This window comes from Furipterus horrens, unplaced genomic scaffold (assembly GCF_987537825.1).
Source record: "Furipterus horrens unplaced genomic scaffold, mFurHor1.1.pri manual_scaffold_5, whole genome shotgun sequence".
In the NCBI taxonomy this organism is placed as follows: Eukaryota; Metazoa; Chordata; class Mammalia; order Chiroptera; family Furipteridae; genus Furipterus; species Furipterus horrens.
Window position 1 is genome coordinate 160,240,400 of NW_028327175.1, and position 20,323 is coordinate 160,260,722.

At 49.6% G+C, this 20,323-nt stretch overlaps 1 protein-coding gene across 1 annotated transcript; it reads right to left on the reverse strand.

Moving 5' to 3' along the window:
- Window positions 1–38: 38 nt before the first annotated feature.
- AIFM2 (AIF family member 2, ferroptosis suppressor) lies at window positions 39–19,075 on the reverse strand. Its single transcript, XM_090278132.1, has 9 exons — window positions 18,978–19,075; window positions 8,772–8,961; window positions 8,301–8,416; window positions 6,878–6,997; window positions 6,029–6,121; window positions 4,423–4,531; window positions 3,267–3,419; window positions 1,869–2,069; window positions 39–1,654 (listed from the first exon to the last, which is right to left on the reverse strand). Exons 2-9 carry the CDS (start codon window positions 8,947–8,949, stop codon window positions 1,503–1,505), a joined length of 1,122 nt encoding a protein of 373 aa, XP_090134258.1. The 5' UTR covers window positions 8,950–8,961; window positions 18,978–19,075; the 3' UTR covers window positions 39–1,502.
- Window positions 19,076–20,323: the final 1,248 nt, after the last annotated feature.

Consider the following 20,323-nt stretch of genomic DNA (forward strand, 5'->3'; position numbering starts at 1 on the left):
CCTGGGTGCAGAAGAAAATATTGGGCCCCTTTAAAAAAAAGAGACAGGGAAAATAAAAATACGTGGTTTTGCGGGGCCCTTCAGAAGTTGGGGCCAGGGTGTGCGCCCAGTGTGTCCATCGTTAAATCCACCTCTGAGTGGGCTAAGACCCCCGCCGTGCTAGGCCCAGGTCAGACAGCACACAATGGCCTATGTTTCTCAGGCAGAAGCAGGGCCTAGTTGACCTTGGTCCACAGGAACAGGCCCTGGGCAAAGCTCTGGAGGGGCAGCCATGCTTTGGGACAGAGGCACAGGTCTCACTCAGGCCCAGGCCACAGCCCAAACGGAATGAAGTGAGAAGCCGAGTGAGGCTGGTGTCCAAGGACTCAGGCCAGGTATCCAGGGAGGGGCAGGCTGGGCAGGGACAGAACCCGAGTTTACTCAGATGAATTCATCAACCTCTTGGGCTGTAGAGAGTTGAGTTAATGTGGTCCAAAACAGGCCCCTCCAAATTGGAAGGTCTCTCCCAAATAGAGGGGTCATTTATATACCTTAACATAGTTGGTGGCAGACATTACTGCCACATGGCTGGGTCTCCAAATAAGTGACAGTAGGGTTAGCCAAGAAACCAGAAGTGCAAAACCACAAAGGGTCTCCTAGCACCAGAGTTTTGTCACTTATGAACTTGCTCAAGACAGCACCTAGAAGCACACAGGGGTTCCCTTATGGAAGCCCCCCGTTGCTCCCTGAATGTTAGCCAGATGGTGACCCACCCAAAGGTCACGTGAGCTTGGCTGCCTTTCCTCAAACACCTCCAGCAGCTGGTAGGCCCGGTTCCAATCTTAACTTCTGTTAGCTTTGTGAAAACTCACTGCTAGAATGGACTCACCAAGAGGGAGATTTTTATATCTTTCTTCTTAAATGTAACCTATGATATATAATCAAGATCTAAAAATGGAAATATAGAAAGTTTCATTAAGATTCAAGACTGTAGGGACTAAGAGTTTAAAATTAGGCTCCTATTAACAACCTGAGTGTGGCAGGATGTGTGGGCTTCCCCACCCTCTGAACCCTTTCTTAGCTGGTCTCACCTGGCCTTACCTGGCAGGCCCTCCTTCCTGCCCTTCAAGACAGGCTGCCAGCCATCCGGAGACCCAGCTCTCCCCCTATGCTGAGTTCTGAATGCCACACCCATGCACACATGCACACACACATCCAAGAGGAGCTTATGGTAGATAAGGCCGGCTTTGTCCTCCCAGGACCAAGTGAAGCATTCGGCTAGCACATGATGGCAAGCAGATCTTTCCAAACCCGGAAAGAATCCTCTAGGAAGGTGTCTTTTTAATTAATCAATCTCTTTCTTCTCCATTTTTGGTTTTCTGCAAGTTGTGTTTCTCATGAGTACATCACTGGCATCTTACTCCAGAAAAAAGTGTCCTTGGCATTTGTCAGGCAGGTACCACTTGTCAAGCAATCCATTCACCTGGCAACAGTGGTACCTCCTCTCCGGCCCAGCCTCCTCATCAGGGTGGAGACTGCCGCATGGTTTTCCAGCTTGTGGAGATGAACAGATCCCGGCTCTTGGCCAGCCGAACCATGAACCGCCCCACATAGAAGCCGCTGATCTGGCCTACACCATCATTTCTCCCCATGGCCAAGAGGAACGTCAGTGCACCTGTGGAGCAGAGGCACAAACTAGAATCCTGCCCACCATTTGTGGGCCTTCTAGTCCTACCTACATCTATGTATTTATTCTGAATTATTAAAGCGCTCTAGGGGGCGTCTCTGTTGCCAGCGTTGAAGTTAGTTCTAGCGCTCAGTCATCTCAAAGGCTTCACCATGTCTAACCCCAACTGGCTTAATACTGTAAAGCATATGGGCTCCCTTACCTGGCTTATAGGCCTTGAGGGGCCTCTGTTTCATGGAGCTGACGATGTTGGCCACGGCAATGTTGGCATGGAGGCCGGCATGATAGGCCATCTTGGGCTCCTTCAGGTCGGCACAGTCACCAATGGCGTAGATGTGGCTAAAGCCCTCCACCTGGAGGTACTCATTCACCTTCAGGGCACCATTGCTGGCCAGTTGACCATCTGCCAGGTAAAATCAATAAGAAACCAAGCCCTAAGCTGCGTGGTAAGTGGCTTCCAGGGTGCAGTGAAGAGGAGCTCCGGAGCTGGCCAATCCATTCTCCAAAGGCACATCCTCTAGAGGCAAGCCTCCCACCTAACCTATTTCTGCCTGAAGTCTCCACCTCAGAACTCTCCCTGCAAAGGCAAGGTTACTGTTCCAGGGTAAAAACTGTTAGAAAGACATCAGGGATCATCTAAAATAATGTGCATAACTCTATAAGTTATCATGCTAACTTACAGTGCTTAAGCTTACAACTTGGCCAAGTCATGATTTTTCTTTTGAACGTGGATCAGATTTTTTAAATAAATGTAGGCCTTTAATAAGTGATAAGGTTTTCATTTTAAGGGACTTCAAAAAAATTTCATCTTTGAAATATAACGTTAGGACAATTAGATGTTAAATTTTGGGATCTCTGTCCATTATAAGCCCTCAGTTCTACCCCCATGCCTGGCCTGGACTAAGCTTCCTTCCTCTGGGATTGGATAAGTCTTTCCTGCAGAGCACAAAGTAGGAGCTCCTTGTGCAGGAATGGTACTTGGGAATAAATAATGGGGACCTGGGGATACAGCAACCATGGGGCCTGACAAGGAGCCACTGAATCTCCAGCTCACACATGGAGGCCATCAGTCCACCTGCTACACCTTCTGGTTAGCTAATTAGTTCAATATTGAGCTTTAGGAACATGAAGGCCCAATATCACCCCCACTCCCCAAATGATTGTTCCAGGTTCAAGTAGCCAGAGGTCTGGATCAGAGTTTTGAGAGAGCAGCATGCCTGTTAATAGAGAAAGGCCTGAGCCCAGAATTTCCTCTGCATCCATGATCCAAGGAAAGAAACAGAAAAACAGATCTTCTTCATCCCTCTGAAACCTGTTTTACATCTCTCCCCACTAGGGGGCGGGCCCCAATTTTGAAAGATTCGCATCACTTTGGGCTAAGTCATCATCATCACAGCTGAAGAAAGGACAGCAAGAGTGAGCCTGAACCTGAATTTAAAGTTTGATGTCACCATTTAGAAGAGACAAATGAGCTGCTGGGATGGAGCGGGGAGGTAGGGTGGTGCCTATTCCTAGGGAAGAGGCCTGAGGGGCCTTCTTGGACAGCTGGACAGAGAAGAGGCAACCTAGGGAATGGACAATGACTCGGCCTCCTGCTTACCAAACGTGCTGCGGTAGGCCAAGCTGTTGATCTTGACACCATTGCAGACAATCACCAGGTTGGTGGCCAGCTCCGTGCCTTTGTCTGTCTGGACACTGATGCACTCTCGATACTCATTGAGAGGCAGCTGCTCCAGGTTGCTCACCCGCTCACCTGTCGAGGGGGGGTCTGTGATCGGGGGGCTGGCAGAGGGTAGACAAAGTGGGGTTCAAGCCAAGGCTGACCTGGGGAAGGCTAGCGACACAAGAAGGCCCCAGGAGAGGCCTGGAGACAATGACTCCACTTCCCCCTTTCCTCCCTGATCCTCTCCCAGCCCGTCTGCTGCTCCAAGAAGCACAATCTGGACATCGGGCCCCAAGGGATCCAGTGGGAAGAAGTTTCCAAGAAGCAATTTCAGGCTGAGTTTCCTAACAACTTACGGGAAAAGCTATTTGAGGAAGACCTCTATCATGCCTCACTGACTGTCAGCTACACCAGCCTGACCAGGCAGGGCAAGGCCTCCAGGCACATCACCCCCAAGGTGAAGCAAGGCAAGTCAAGAGGCCAGCCTACTCTCCTCACTGCCTAAAAGTAAAGGCAATCACAGTACTGCAGAGCCAGGGACAAGGAGACCAAGAGTCAGGATGCATAGACACGTCACCTCTCCCTGCAAAAAACAGAGGCTGAGCCCCATAAAGTGTGGGGGACACCACTGGGGTTAAAGCCCCACTCTCTGACATACTGGATGGTTCTCTTCCCTCTTGCTCTGGATTAAAGCCACACTCCTCACCACCTTCAAAATATAAACCAGACAAACCTAATTCTCTCCACCACAGACACATCATAATTCAGGTCTAATCCTTTGAATTTTTTTTTTTTTTTTAACCATTCAACAACTAGCAAAAACTAGGTACCATCTGCACTTTGTCCAAAGCAATAGCCAGGACACTGCCACCTCCGTGGCATGGAAATCCCATCAGTACTAGGACATCTACCCTGCCCGAGGGCACACACAACCTCCAACTGGACAAAAGGGTTCAAATGGGCTCAACCCTAGGGCCCAAATAGAGCATGGCCACCCTCAAGCTTGGGACAGTGACCAAAGCCTCTGAGCCCAACCTCACTAGGGCAGGGAGAGGGGCAGGGCGGAAGTGAGGGGTCGGGGACTGGCACGTACTCAGCAGCAGCTGCACGCCTTTCTGGAGCAGGATCTCCTTCGCTTCCTGCCGGACACAGGGCAGGAGCTCCTTGTCTGCCAGGGCCATTTGGGAGTGAATGAGAGTGACCTGGGGACAAATGACCATAGGAAAGAGAAGGAGCCACTGAGTCTCCTGCTCACAGGAAGAGGCTTAAAAACACAGTTGTCTATCTCCCCGACCTCCTTCCTTACCTCCACTTTACAGGTTTGGGAACTGAGGCCCAAGTGAATAATTGTCCAACACTGAAACCAGATACCAGCAAGCTGGGCTAGAGACCACATCTCTTGGTCTAGAACTCTTTCATAATGGGCCAGTGCTCTACATCCCACACCTAGGGCACTACAGAGAATCATTTTCAAGTATCGTTGGGCACTTATGGTTATAGGGTCTATATGTAAGCCACTGGCATTCTAACTGTAAATCAGGCTGATGTTTACATCAAAACTAGTTCTCACACTGGCGCTTCCAGGCATGTCTACTTGCTGTCTGGGTCAGCACAGGGACGTGGGAGGCTGCCTGCAACAATGTTTAAAGCTTGGACTTTGAAATCAGACTGCCTGGGTGGAAATCCCATCTTGGATACTGCGACAGGGCCTGACAACTCCGTAAGATGGGATCACAGTCCCATTCAGTTTTGTCATGATGAAATGAGAGCATGTGTGTAAAGCACATTACCCAGCACGGTAGCTACTATTACTCTTATTTGTCTACTGATTATCAATATATGGAAGTTATACTAAGTTACTTCCTACATCAGACTGGTCTTTACCCCATAAATCAAAATTAATGAACTTTTATAATATATCAATTACTCATAATAATTTACAACAATTTGTCAGAGAACAACCATATAATTAAATTAGCCCGTATTGATCTCACTTTTTGAAACCAGCCTGTCTTTCCCTGGGGAAAAAGAACCAACCACAGGCTTCACGTGATGCTCAGAAGCTGATCTGGCATCAGCTGCAAACATGCTCTTGCCTCCATAATTACCAATCATCATTCAGCCTTCCGCTGAGCCTTCACAGCCTGCCAGGATGCTTTTTTCTCTCCAGGCAGATGCTCTATCACTCATGAAAAGGAAACGGGGCCCCCTCCCATGGGCAGAAGGTAGTGCTGGCCAGTCCTTCCTCAGCACGGGCAGTGAGGGGCTCCCGCATGTGGTTGTCCAGGGCAAGGGCTACCATCTCTCAAAGACCAAAAAAGCCACTGCTTGCCCAGGAAAAAAAATCAAAGGTGCCTTTGACCAAGCTAGTTGTCAGCAAAAAGAGGCACTCAAAGTCTACGTTTAGATCACAAAGCTGGTACACTGAAGGGAACATGGGAGTTAATCTTTTGTAAGTTGTCCCCCCTGAGCTTGATCCTCCTGGTTGGACCAGAAGGCAGGATCCCTAACTGAGCTAGGACACATCCCAGATCTCCAGAAAAATTCCCAGCAGAAAGGGACTTTAGGAGATCCCTCAGTGCAGAGAGCAGGTGATGGGGAGCTCCACCTCCCAGGCCTTGAGCAGATTCCTGATTTTCCTTGGACAACGCAGAAAGAAGTAGACCGCTGAGAGCACAAAGCCAAGGCAGCTTGCCCACCTCTTTCTCGGGGTATTCGGTTTTAACCTCCGCGGCCATCTCCACTCCCGCAGAGCCTCCACCCACCACCACGACAGACTGCGAGCGCTGGACCTGGAGCAGAAGCAAATGTAAAAACACGCTCTCAAATTCACCCAGACTCGCGGGTCAGCACTGAGCGGAAGCGGGGGAGGGTGGCGAGGGCAGGGGAGGCCTTACCCAAAAAGAGTAGAAAACTTTCCACATTTGGGGTCTAAATGTGCTTCTTGGGAGCCTGGCACTTGCTGGACGTCGCCCTGCATTTTCTCATTTCATTCTCACTACCCGCGCGCCTTTCAGATGACCCCGGCCCAGGTCTGTCTGAGTTCAAAGCCCAGCTCCTAACCTCTACACTAACATCTGTTCTCCCAGCTTCTCAGAAGCTTTGCAGAGAGGGAAAGACCTGGCTGAGTCCTGGAGCAGCACTCACCTTAAGACCCTTCTCTGGGCCTCCACTCCTCAATTCAGTGGGGACAGACCCGTCCCGCCCACCTCTCAGGACCACTGTGAAAGCTGACTGAGGTCATAGATCCAAGCCTGCTCTATAAATCACAAGGTCTTGAGCAAGCAGGACCCCCAAGAAAAAGGAGTTGGGGACTCACCAATCACTATGTGAACAGGTCTGGGTGCTCATGTCCAGACTGATGACAGATCCAAAGGTCTCCTCCCAGGAGTCTCTAGTAACTCTCCATCTTTACAGCCACTGTCACAGTCCCAAACACCTCCTAGGGTCTCCCTGCTATGGCCCCACGTATCCCCACAGCTGTTCTGCTCTCCTGGGGGCCACCTCATGTGCCCTCGCTGCCCTGCCCTGGTCAGGGGGTAGTTCACCTGCTTCACCATGTCCTCGTAGGCCTGAATGGCATCCTGCTGGCTGGAAACCTGGTTCAACTTGCCAGGGAAGAGCCCAGTGCTGCCCGTGGCCAGGATAAGATGTGAGAAGGACAGCGCCTGTGAGGGGCAAAGAAAAGGAGGGTGAGGGCAGGCCTGGCTTCTTCTTCCAACCCCAGGCACATGGGACACAGGCACCCACTGGCGAGGCCCCTGCAGGCATTCTGGGGCAGCACTCCTCGGAGGAGAGCAAAGCTATCACGTGGCTAGGCCAACGGGTGGCACTAGAACCCAGGAATCCCCAAGGAAGCCAATTTTACCTCCTGCCAGAGCCACCCAACGTGGATATAAGAGGGGGAACTCCCCAGAGTTGGGGGCAGGTAAGTAGGAAACTACTTGTGGGGAATAAGCAGGATTCCAGCTTACAATGTGGAATTAATTGAGACTGTCCTAGGTATTTGAGATGAAACTACCCCCTATGCTCACAATAGAAAGGAAAGGAGGAAAGAAGGCAGATCCTGTTTGGAGCCTAAATATATACAGTTGACAAAACCAGTGCTGCTCTGACAGGGGAGGGCCGGGAGGCGTGTGTCCCACTCAGCCCCCATGGAGGCTGAGATGCCCTTGTGGACCCTTCCAGGACTCTGAAAAGTTTGACCTGACATCAGAGAACAAGGAGACTCTCAGTCACCTTTCCAACCAAGAGATTCCTGGGCCCTAAAACTAACTCAAGGAGGATGGAGTCCCACAAAATCACATATTCATTGAGGACAGAAATTGTGTCCTCTTTTTCCAGTCCCCCCTCAGCTTTGAGTAGAGGGCAATGCTGGAGGTGACCCTCAATAGAACGAGCAAGCTGTGGCAGCTCATGGATGGAGCGCCCGTCCCCGCAGGTATATATTAGGTACTGTGCTCCACACCGGGGCTGAGGAAAACAAAAAGGAATGAAGAAAATCTCTGCCTCCATGACTTCCCAATGCAAGGACACGGGTCCAAGTGTGCCTTTCCTTTGATTCTAGCAGGCAAGGAGACTCCTTCAGCTGGCCAGGCCTGGTGCTGGTCCAGGACACTGATTTCCAGAGCGTGGGCTCTGGAGCGAAACTGCTGGAGTTCACATCCCAGCTGAGTTTCTTCCTGGCTGTGGGACCCTGAGAAAGCCACTTACCTGCTAAGTGCAAGGAAGCTACACCACCTCCCTCACAGAGTCATGGTGCACATTAAATGAGAATACATAAGGCTTAAGACAGTGCCCCGCATATAGGAAAGGCTCAAGAAATGTCTGCCACCACACTCCTGTGCCTGCTGTAGCCAGGCCTTTGCTGAGGAGGAAGCTGCTATCTGCTGGGCCCCGGTCTTCTCCCACCAGCAGCCTGTCCTCCAGGCATCCTGAGCCAGCCAATGGGTGGGTCAGCCCCCTGCTCACCTCACCATCCTCCAGCAGTACCGTCTGATTCTTTAGATCGATCTCAACCACCAAGCCCTGCCGGAAGCTTTCCTTGAAGCTCAACGAGTAGGAAATAAACGTCTTTTTGGCAAACCCTGGGGAGTGGACACAGAGGAGGTCACAGCGTAAAACTGGGCTGTCCACTGGAGGCCAGAATAACTCAGAACCTTTCCTGAGCTGCATTCCAAAGGGGTACCCTGGGCCAAACAGCTGGGCCAGTGGTACACCTGGGGTACCCACCACCCCCTAAGGTTCCAGTCTGGGCCTTGGGTCCTCAAGGTAACTCAGGCTCTTGCTTCTGGGACCTTGTTATGGCAGCTGCTTAAGATTCTCCAGAATGTGTCTAGTGGTAGAATTCAGGTACCTTGCCCTAAGTCTAGAAAAACACCCCCAGACCCACAGAGTGATAAGACCACTCCCACCAAGAAAGTCCCAGAAAGGAGCCGTTACCACTCTCCACGGAGGCCCGGAGGGCTGCCACGTTGTGGTGGAAGGAGTCCTTCATGTCCACCAGCGTGAAGGAGACATTCAGTGCCTGCAGCTGGCTGGCGGCCGCAATCCCGCCGAAGCCCCCGCCCACGATCACCACATGCACACCTCTCACGTCCACGGACACTTGAGACCCCATCTCAAACCAGCACTGTAGGGACAGGAGAGACCACATCAGAGCTGGGGGTTGGTTCAAGGCTGGGAAGGCAGAGATGAGCCCACAGTAAAAAAGGTCTCAAATGCCAACACTTGACCTTTTTCATTTATGTAATCATCTATTAAGATTTTAATTGTAAAACTTGAATTCCAAAGAAGCAGAGGTATCATAATTCCATCCCATTGCCCAACCACCTAGTTCTAATCACCAAGGCATCCACTGTTACCAAGCTTATGTGAATCCTTCCAGAGATATCCTGTGCACCTACAATCATAATATTTTTGCACACATCAAACTATTCTGCACTTTTCTCCCACCAGAATATCTGCACACTCATCAGCAAAACTTAATTGAGCTCCTGGTCTTTGACATGCCCTGTGCCATGGATCCCATGGTCAAAGACAGACAGATAGACAGGTGTGGCCCCTGCCCTTATAAAGGGTCCCATGGGAAGCTGGTCAGGTGCACAGTAACAGAAATGGGGGGCACACCTGTGGGAACTGCAAGCACAGGCCACATCAAAGAAACAAAACAAAATTCAGCCCCACACTGCGACCAGATTCTGCCCACTCATGGATCACCAGCTTGAGCCCCAGGTCTAAGGAGAGCAACTAACAGGTTATGACAATCAACCTGCAAAACAGAATGCATTATGATCAAGAGCAAGACAGTGGGGTGGGGAGGAGAGGCCTGCAGTGGGCAGGTCATGGCCCTGAGCATTCCTTGGAGAGTGGAGGTGCACCGGGACTGCTGGATGCCATCCCTTAGGAGGCATGGGGGGAAGAAAAAAATGTCTGCTGAGAAAAGAAACAATGCTGGTTAACGACAGAGAAAGAAAGGACTTCCAGCCAAGATGGCGGCCTAGACAGACACACTGTGTCTCCCTCCACAACTAGGAAGGAATACAACTACCTCAAAACTAGAGACAACCGTAAGTTCCAGAAAACTGAGTTGCATGGAAGTCCAACAAACAAAAATATAAAGAAGAAATATAAAGAAGAAATAGGTAGGATGGGTGGAGCCGGAGCAGAGAGGAAGCAGTGTGGCAGCGGCAGGCCGGCGGAAAGCACAGTATCATATTTTAAATAGTAGGAAGGAACACCTGGGAAGTGCATCCAGCACCAGACCAGACTGTGTAGCTCACGATCCCAGCACCAGGGAAAATAAAGCCTCATAGCTTCTGACTGTGCAAACCAGTGGGGAATGGGACAGAGGAAGAAACTGCCAGTCTCTCAGTACAGTCCACTTGTTTAAAGGGCTCCTAGAATGTCTGCAGACCCATCCACTCTGGGAACAATGGCCATGGCAACAGCTAGAGTGGCACCAGTCCCATACAGAAGTGGAAGAAGTGCCTGAAAAGGGGCGAGTGCTGGGCAAGTGGCATTGCTCTCTCTCAAACCCCTCCCCTCAACATAGCACCACAACGTGGTGAAACAAGTTGCCCTGTACTGATGAATACCTAAGGCTCCGCCCCTTACAACATAACAGTTGCAACAGCTCTACCTCACAGGCAAACAAACACAGGAACCTGTCAAGTTGAGGAGACAGAGAAGTATGGCCCAAAAGAGGGAACGGGTCAAGGTTCCAGCGGAAGAACTAAGCGACGAGGAGATGGCTAGCCTAACAGACATAGAGTCAAAACACTGGTGATAAAGATGCTCACAGACTTGACAGATATGCTTAAGTACAGCAAACGCATAAGGAAAGAAGTAAAGGCTATGCTAAATGAAATGAAGGAAAATCCACAAAAAACCAATGGTGAATGAAAGAAAACTGGGGTTCAAATCAATGATTTGGAACATAAAGAAGAGAAAAACAGTCAACCAGTACAAAATAAGGAAACAGAATTGAAAAAAAAATGAGGAGAGGCTTGGAAACCTCTGGAACAACTTTAAGTGTGCCAACATCTGAATCATAGGGTTGCCAAAAGGAGAAGAGGAAGAGCAAGAAATTGAAAGCTTATGTGAAAAAATAATGAAGAAAAATTTCCCTAATTTGGCAAAGGAAATAGACATACAAGGTCAGGAAGCACAGAGAGTCACAAACAAGCTAGACCCAAAGAGGACCACATCAAGACACAACATAATTAAAATGCCAAAGGTTCAAGATAAAGACAGAATCTAAAAAGTAGCGAGAGAAAAGCAGAGAGTTACCTACAAAGGGGTTCCTATAAGACTATCAGCTGATTTTTCAAAAGAATCTTTTCAGGCAAGAAGGGACTGGCAAGATGTATTCAAAGTGATGAAAAGCAAGGACCTACAACCAAGATTGCTCTACCTAGGAAAGCTATCATTTAGAATTGAAAGGCAGATAAAATGCTTTCCAGACAAGGTAAAGCTAAAGGAGTTCATCATCACCAAGCCATTATTATATGAAATGTTAAATGGCTTATTTAAGAAAAAGAGTATCAAAACTATTGTAGGGGCACCAAATATTCCCTATAAAAAGTTGCAGAGGTCTGCTAAATATATAAATATGTAGGGGCTTCAGATGTTCTTTGCAAGAAATAGCAAAGGTGTGCTAAAAAGCCTTAAAAGAAAAATGTTACAGCCACTCGGTGATTTACAAGCTAAAGGACCCCAGCTTAGCCCCTATCTCCTTCCATTTGCTTATAACTTGTTTATAACTCTTGTAAAGTTATGTCTTACAAAGTGTCTAGCCTTTTTGCAAAATTAATTTACAAAGAATTTGACCTAACTAAAAAGCTGCAGCTGTAAGCTAAAGATAACCTTATAGCCTTGCGAATTTCTGTTCCTGTTACTGCCAAGACATTCCTGCAGTCCTGCCCAACCCCCACTTCTTAAGGCTGTTTCCTGTCAAAAAAGAAACAAAGGGACACCACCTGTATATAAACCCAGCCTTTAAACCCCATTCCAGGTCAGAGTTTTGTTAGAGATCAGCTACAGTCTCTGCCCAACTGCCGGCAATTATTAAAATCCTTTGCTGACTTTATACACTGCTTCAGAGTGTTCAATCTCACCTATGTAGCCGCAACACTATGAACATTAAAATGACAACAAACTCACAACTCTCAACAATGGAATCTAAAAATAAAAACAAAACCCAGCTAAGCAAACCAGAATAGGAACAGAATCATAGGTATGGGGATCATTTGGAGGGTTATCAGCTGGGAGGGGGAAAGGGGAGAAAAGGGGAAATGGTGCAGGGACTAAAAAGAATAGTTGGTTGATACAAAATAGACAGGGGGAACTTAAGAATAATATAGGAAAGGGTGAAGCCAAAGAACTTATATGCATGACCCATGGACGTGAACTAAGAGGGGTGGGATTGCTGGAGGGATGGGGGGTACTGGGCAGAGGGAAGCAAAGGGAAAAGAAATTGGGACTACTGTAGCAACATAATCAATAAAATATATTAAAAAAAATAAAAAGACAGAGAAAGAATGCCTGCTTCAGGGAGAAGTGATGATCATGCAGGCTCTGGTGACAGGGAAGGGGAGCAAGTCCTTCTTGAGGCCAGGGACAGGTGAGCTGCCACTGATGAATTTCTGCTCACGTTCTCACATGGACTGGTGTGGCCTGGCTACTTCTCATCAAACTTGGTTGAGTTCCCGAGGAGTTAAACTTCAGAAACCCTTGGCCCAGACCTGGACACTGAAGGACATCTGAGGCAGAGGACAGCATCAGGCTGGATCACTAGTAGCTGGACTACTGAGCACGGAGGACAAAGGAGGAGGTGGCAAAGCCTTCCTGGACTTCCCCAGCCAGCCTCAGAAGCTATCTACCAGAGTCACCCTCCAAAGAGCCTGGGTCACCTGGAGCATCTTAGACTCTGTCCCTTTCGAGGGCTGAGGGGCTGGCATGGGGCTGTGGTCAGAAACCTTGTCCAGCCCAGCTCAACCCCAGGAAGGATGTTCATGGTGCAGGGTCTTGGGGCTCCCTCGCGTGGGAGCCAGCTATCTGAGGAGCAATCTTCACTGCAAATGAGATCCTGAGTGCAGTGAGGGGTTGTTGGGAGATCCTGTCCAGAGGCAACAGGCAATCAACCTCCTTCTTGCCTGTGTGGGGTCTCAGGAAAGGCAGAAATAAACCAGGCTGCCAAGGAGACAGTAAAGGAAGAAGCAAAGCTCACGCTGCACAGAAGGCAGCAAGAGAGGCCTAACAGCTGCTGTGGGCTTCAGGGAGGGGAGCTTCACAGTGGAGCATGGCAAGGGGTGGCAAGGAAGGAGGAAGTGGACTTGGGCAAACGTTGAAGGACAGACAGCAAGCTGCCCAAAGGCTTGAGGGGAAACGTGTTGCCCTCTCAGGCAGTACCGCAAGCGCTGAAGACCACCACTCTGTCCTGCATCATCTGTGTGGCCTAGGGCATAGCCCCTCCCCTCTCTGGGCCTCCACTTAACCCAAGTAATGGGAGGGGACACCCTAAAGTGTCCTCACACTCATAAGTTTCCAATACATGGTGGCCCCCAAGATGGTCCCCATAGTTATGGGGGCAGCTTATGGTTGGACCTCCAGGCACTGTTATTAGTATTCAAGTGCCCACTGTCTAATTTCTCCCTGGAGGAGGGAGAACCTAGAAGGGAGGTAGATCTGGCAGAAGAGATTGGAGGGGATTTAACTTTGTTTCTCACTGACTAAATGGTCCCCAATTCATTTAGTCATGTGCATTCTACCCATTTACAGATAAGGAAACGGTCCTCAGCAGGGCTGGGGCCAGGACAAGTCCCCAGGCAGGCAGTGCCACCTTCACTGCCCCAGGCCCTCAGCAATATTGGCTAGAGCCAGCCCCTAAGTGGTCCTCAGGCTGAATCCGCCAATGCGGCCCGAAGAAGGTCTCCTGGGAACCAAAACCCAAGAGGGCTGGGGGCCCAGCCAGAGGCCAGGAGTAAGCACCTGGAGCTGAGCAGAGCCTGGGAATGCAGCAGGTGATGGGGCAAGCTGTTGGAAGGGGGATGCTTCATCTGCCCCCTGCAGCACAGCTCCCTCTGTACCAACCTGCACTTGGGTCCTGCAACAAGCGAGGAGGTCAGGGCAACCCCCAGAGAGCTCTGCTTCCAAGCTGGCTGGGCACAGGCCCAAGAGAGAGGGTCTACCAGGGGTCAGGTCACACTTAACCACCCAGGGAGGCTCAAGGAGTAGCCTTAGAAAGTACCTGGGTCAGGGACCTTCTCCATAGAAGGAATAACTTCAGCCTAGAAGACCAGTGGCAGAAAGGGAGGCTCAAGATAAGCTTAGGGAACAAGATGGGTTGACCAGAAGGGCAGGTGACAGGGGCCAGCACACAGAGGGTGCTTGTCACACCAAGGCAGTGTTCTGGCCTACATGCACACTGGTTCTAACCACCAGGCCTGCCCTGGGCACCTCACAGGGTCCCCTTCCCAGGGAAGAAAGTAAGCTCAGTAACCCCAGCACAGACCCGAGAGGCACTGAATTGCCCAGGATCAACTGGGTTCCCCAAAGGACAAACCCTGGCCTACCCAACCAGGCACATCCTCAGTGAAGACAAACTGCCTCTCTGGAGTCGGGGTGGTGGGTCTGGGGCTTGAGGGCACACCCAGGCCCACGCCCAGGCCCAAGGGGGGCTGGGTGGGGAGAGGGGAGGTCCTTTTATCCTTCAAGCTGCCTGGACCCTCCCCTGGAACCTGCTCCTCTCTCTTCTCTATTGACCTCTGACCTTCTGACACTCCCACTTAGACACTCGTGGGCTGGCAGCTACCCAGCTGATTCCACCCTCCTCCTTAGCAGCCTTCCCTTACACAACACTCTCTCTTTTTTCTTAATCCTCACCCAAGGACATGTTCTACTGATTTTAGAGAGAGGGCAGGAGGGAGGGAGGGAGGGAGGGAGACATCCGTGTGAGAGAGAAACATCAGTTAGTTACCTCCCCTACACACTTTGACCAGGGATTGAACCCAGAACCTAGGTATGTGCCCTAACTGGGAATAAAACCCACAACCTTTCTGGTACATGGCATGATGCTCCAACCAAGTGAACCACCCAGCCAGGGCTAGAGTGGATGATTTTTACATGAAAAGTTTGTCCATGATTTGTCCACAGCCATAGAATGTACAAGAGCAAGAGTGACTCTTAATGTAAATTACAGTTTTGGGGAGATTGTGTCAATGCATGTCCATCATCTGTAACAACTATATTACTCTGGTAGGGTATGTTGATAATGGGGGAGGCTGTGCATGTGTGAAGAGAGGGGGCATGCCAAGAATCTCTACACCTTCCCCTCAATTTTGCTGTGAACCTAAAACTACAAAGATAAAGTCCTTAAAAATAAAAAGTTTGCCCATGAAAGTCAGAGAATAGAACAGGATGGAGAGCGAATCCCACTTATGGACAATCGAGCATGTGTACCTAGCTACATATGTACACATTCATGTAATGATTACAACAGCTAGCATTCATTGTACTTTTACCTGTATCTTTGCATTGAATAGGCATGAGTTTTTCTCCCCGTTTTGGAAAGAAAGTCAGTAACTTGCCCAAATTCAATCCTCACAGTCTGATAGACCTGCGCTCTACACCAAAATTCTCATAGCGGTCCCAGATGATGTTTTTACTTTCTTCTTTGAGATTTCTTTTTCTTAGTATTGTTTGAATATTTTTAAACAAGTGTGTTATTTTTACAGAATAACAAAGCTGTAACAGGGCAGACCTACCATCTAATTTTTTAATTGAGATATTATTCATATAAAATTCACTATTTTTAAATGTGCAATTCAGTGTTCAGTGGTTCCTAGTACACTCAGAAAGTTGTGCAACCATCACCATGATTTAATACCAGAACAGTTTCATCACCCTAAAGGAAAAAACAACAACCACATCCATCAGCGGTCATTCCCCATTCCCTCCTCCTTACAGCCCATGGCAACCAATAGTCTTTCTGTCACTACAGATTTGCCCATCCCATACCTTTTCTACCTTTCTGTCTGGTTTCTTTTATTTGGCATGTTTTCAAGATCCACTCAAGCTTTAGTGTGTATCAGTATTTCATTCCATCGTATGGAGATACCACATTTTGTTTATCCATCCATCAGCTGATGTACATTTGGGTTGTTTCCATCTTTTGGCTATTGCAAATAATGCTACTATAAACATTCATGCCCAGGTTTTTCTGTAAACACGTTTTTAATTTTCTTGTGTACATACCTAGAAGTAGAATTGCTCAGTCCTATGGTAACTTTGGATTTAACTTTTTGAAGAACTGCCAAACCTACCAGTAATTTTGAACTGAACATCAAGCCAAGGGAGAGAGCACAGAGAATTTAATTAAATCTGCCTAGATTCGGGAAGGTTAGTGTAGGGAACTGCTCCTCATGGTTTAGGGAATTGTAGCCCCGGCCTGAGCATGATCTGCCATCGGCATTCCGGCTGTGCCTGTCTTTTAAGTCTCAACATAAGGCTGCGTGTGAAACATAACCGAAAGCCACTCAGAGTGTTTCCATGGGAAGAGGATTTAAAGAATGCTTATTATGCCTTAGAACTTGCTCTGCTTTCTTTATCTATAATATAACATAAACAATCTCTAGCAAGGAATGTATGAAACCTTGCACCTAATGCCAGTGTGGCATCAAGATGTTTAACAGACCCTGACACAGACTGAGCACTGTGCCCTCTGTACTACTAGTACATGTAATCTGTTACTCTCAACTGCAATCCTAACGCCTCCAAGCTATTGATGATTCATGAATCTTGACCTTGTATCTCTTGTGTGTATCCTCCTCAATAAAAGGCATGTGGGACGAAGGTTTAATTGCTGTTCTCCCCTAGAGAGGCAGCCGCCTTCCTTCCCTCAGACATAATAAAGTGTCCTGGGTAAAAGTTTGTTCACCAGACATAATAAAGTGTCCTGGGTAAAAGTTTGTTCACCAGACATAATAAAGTGTCCTGGACAAATGTTTGTTCCGCCGTGGTCAGAAGCCTCTGCTGGACAGAGCAGCTTCCAACCGTGCCTAGGGTGTGTGAGGCACATCTACCTCAGGTTAGCATAAAAGAAGGTCCAAGAAAACAAATCCTAATTGTCCAGCAACTCCTAAGGAAATTTACCCCTGTCCCTCCCCCAACACATACACACACACACACATACACACACGGTTTACACTGGAATTTTCTCAGTAAATCCTGTTTTCTCTCCCAAGAACACCCAGCCTGAACTCAGGGGTAATGCTTCTCTAATAAAACAGAGGGAGTCTTTCAGGAACCTACTGAAAAACAAGGAAGTTATACTTATGCCAAAGCATAGAGAGGTCATGCCTCAGAAGACACACAGCAGGACCCATGTGGACTCTGATGGATGCAAAGGCATCGTCCAGGATTGCTTCATAGAGATTACGAATACAACACACAGCTGAGTCCTCGCTGATTATGCCCAGGGTAGATTTCTGCAGCCATGTTTCCAGAGTGGCCATCCTGGGTGAGAGGGCTGGTACTGGGTGACTCAAAGCACCACAACGGTCCCCTACCCACCTGGAGGAGGGGCAGAGGCCCTCGGCTTCACTCACTGGACACCAAGGGATAGGTTGAGAGTGGGCATTCCATGGCCAGTTCCCCAGGGAATGCATGCTAAATATAACCTCCAAAAGACCAGTTTCTGAAAGGGACTGTTTGACAAAGGGGCTATTCTTTCATGCCCCAGAAGAGGGCAGCTCTGGGCAGACGAGCTCATTCCAGGGTTATACACACTTCTTGTACCAAAAACCCAGGCCACAAAACTTGTACCTCCTCCTGGGAGCCAGTCACTTTGTGGTTACCATAACATGCCCCCAGTCTGCTCACCTCCTGTGTCTGAATCCTGGATATTTCACTACCAGCCAAAGACCAGCCTGGCCTGGAGTCCACCAGCCCTGGTCAGCTCTACCATGTAACTGCTGGGTAGTCCTGAACAAGGCCAGGCCCAACTGAGCAGCAGTCTCCCCACTAACATGGAGGCCCTCCAGATTTGGGGGTACACACAGTGCCCTTAAAGGGCTTCTCTCTAGGTGCTGGGGCAAGCATGGGTGGAATCCGAGAGCTGGGGGCTTGCACATGGGCATACTCAAGCACACACACACATACACACGCACACACTAAAATTCAAGTAGGCCTCCTTGTTATTTACGTATTTTAGAAGCAGCCTTTGAACACAAGATGCACACCTGGGAAGCCAGGAAGACCCTCCCCAAACTATGTCTGACCCTCTGCCCTGTGCCTGTTGACCTCTGAGACAATCAGCTCCGAGGGCCACACCCCTTCCCCACCCTCACGGTACATCCAGGGGTCAAAGGGACTGTTGTTGGAGGGGGCAGATGGGGTGTGATTAGTGGGTGGTGTTGGAAGGAAAGCGCCCAGCATCACTCACTAAAAGCAGCTCCCGGTGGATTTCAGGTGTCCTGGGCTCCCCCAGTCCCATCAGAGTGAGTTCAGTGCCCGCTGGCCTCTGTCCCGGCAGAACGTGGGGCTTCGTGGAGAGAAGTGGACGTCCTTGTGCCACCCAGAGCCATTGAGTAACCAACCTGGCTATTTCTCTCCTAGAGAAGGCGGCTTTCCTACTTCCCTGGGACATCAGCTTCCGAGCAGCCCGCGGGGGGTAGGGGGAGGCGAGAGTGTGAATGGGAGGGTTCTTCTTGTCTGGGAAGACTTAGCAGTAATGGGGGGGGGGGGTGGCAAAGTAAGAATTTGCCGTGCCCTCGATGGGAGTAAACCTCCCCCTGTTGTGCTTTGGGGGGACCTGGTGTGGCGCAGGCTCCAGCCCCCTGTCCTAGATCAGCGATTTTCAGCGGGTGTGCCACAAGAATTTTTAAAACACGCAGTATCTAACTATTTAGTCAGGATCACTGACCTCTTTTCCCTTAGCTTGACAAAAAAAATGACGACAGCCAACGCCATAGCTGTCCAGCGTGAATGAATCAAAATGATGCCTATTTCCTGGCAGATCAACAAAAACTATTTTTAGGTGTGCCGCAGAATTTTAGTAGTTTGTGTGCCATGAGATGAAAAAAGTTGAAAATCGCTCTCTTAGAAGACCGCCCCTTCCTCCCAAAGCCACAACTCCCGCGCACCGACCTCTTAGCTGTCCTCTGCGTTTTCCAGGACCCCGGTCCGTGTTCCGAAGACCCCGAGCGCACCCGCGGCGCGCCACCTCACCCTCGGCGGCCTCCCGGCACGGCACCGCTGAGCTGTGGCCCGCCGTTGGGCCCCGCCCGGAGGCCCCTCCCGGCCGGGAGACTCGCCGAAACCTTTGGACGGGGCCTGGCCACACTCCAGGGGGCCTGGGGGAAACGACTAGTGCTGGCGGTCCCCGCCCGCCCTCTGGCGGTGGGGACGGCACCAGTCGTGAAACAGACGACCGCTGGGGTGGATGTCGTCTGGCCTGCCTGGCACAAGCCCCTCGGGCGCTGTACAAAGCTTGGCTCGACTTTCTGCCAGAAGCCGCGGGGACTGAAGAGGGCGAGCTCCCGGGCTCTGGCTCTGCCCCCTCGGGCGGTTTACCAGTCTCCTGCCTTGAAGCGTGTAAATGATCCGCAAAAATCTATGCATGCCTGGCCCGGGGCTAGGTAGGTGCTGGGAGATAAAATGGAAAACAAAACGGACATGATTTCTGCCTTCCATCAGAAGAGGTGATCAGGAAAGACAATACAATATATTAAATATGTATTACTCACTGAAGTAAGAAAAACAAGGGGCAAAGGAAGGGATACTGCAGCCTCTCTGCAAGGATGAGGAGTTAGCCCCGGGCAGAGAGGAGGCAAATGTGCTCTGGGTGTGCAGGCTCAGGCGCAGGACGAATAGCTGAGACAGGGCTGCTGCAGAGGCCTGCGCGGCAGGGGGACAGGCCTGTCCTGCAGGCCCTGGTGAGGACTGTCCCGTCATCCCAAGGGCAATGGGATTTGCCACTGCAGGATTTTAAGCAGACAAGAGACATCTGAGGTATGTTCTGTGGTGAAAGGATGGGGGATTGGTTGGGATACTTGAACTTGGGGAACTAGTTAGTGGTGTGGGGCGGGGGAAGAGTTTGGACTCAGCATATGTCAAGAAATAGACTGATACAAGCTACAACCTGGCAGTAGAATCAAGCTAATTTGGTGACAGATAAGCCATCTTCCATTTTATGCAAATATGAGCACCTACCCTAAGAGTTTTGAAAAAGATTCAATGAGCCCTAACTAGTGTGGCTCAGTTGGTTGAGCGTTCTATCACAAACAAAATGTTGCCAGTTTGATTCCCAGTCAGGGCACATGCCTGGGTTGCTGGTTCAGTCCCTGTTTGGGACACATGTGTGACAGGCAACCAATGGATGTTTCTCTCCACTCTTTCCTCCTCTTCCCCTCTCTAAAAATAAATAAATAAAATGTTTAAAAGTAAAAAAATAAAACGATTCAATGAGATCCTTTATGAGAAGTTTTAGTGTG

Bases quoted from the DNA above. Each gene is read 5' to 3' on its own strand.
- AIFM2 (XM_090278132.1), bottom strand. From the start codon at position 8,949: ATGGGGTCTCAAGTGTCCGTGGACGTGAGAGGTGTGCATGTGGTGATC. The intron at 8,417-8,771 runs GTAACGGCTCCT...TCCACTCCCCAG, and splicing joins CCGGGCCTCCGTGGAGAGTG to GGTTTGCCAAAAAGACGTTT. The intron at 6,122-6,877 runs GTGAACTACCCC...CTTCTGCTCCAG, and splicing joins ACGAGGACATGGTGAAGCAG to GTCCAGCGCTCGCAGTCTGT.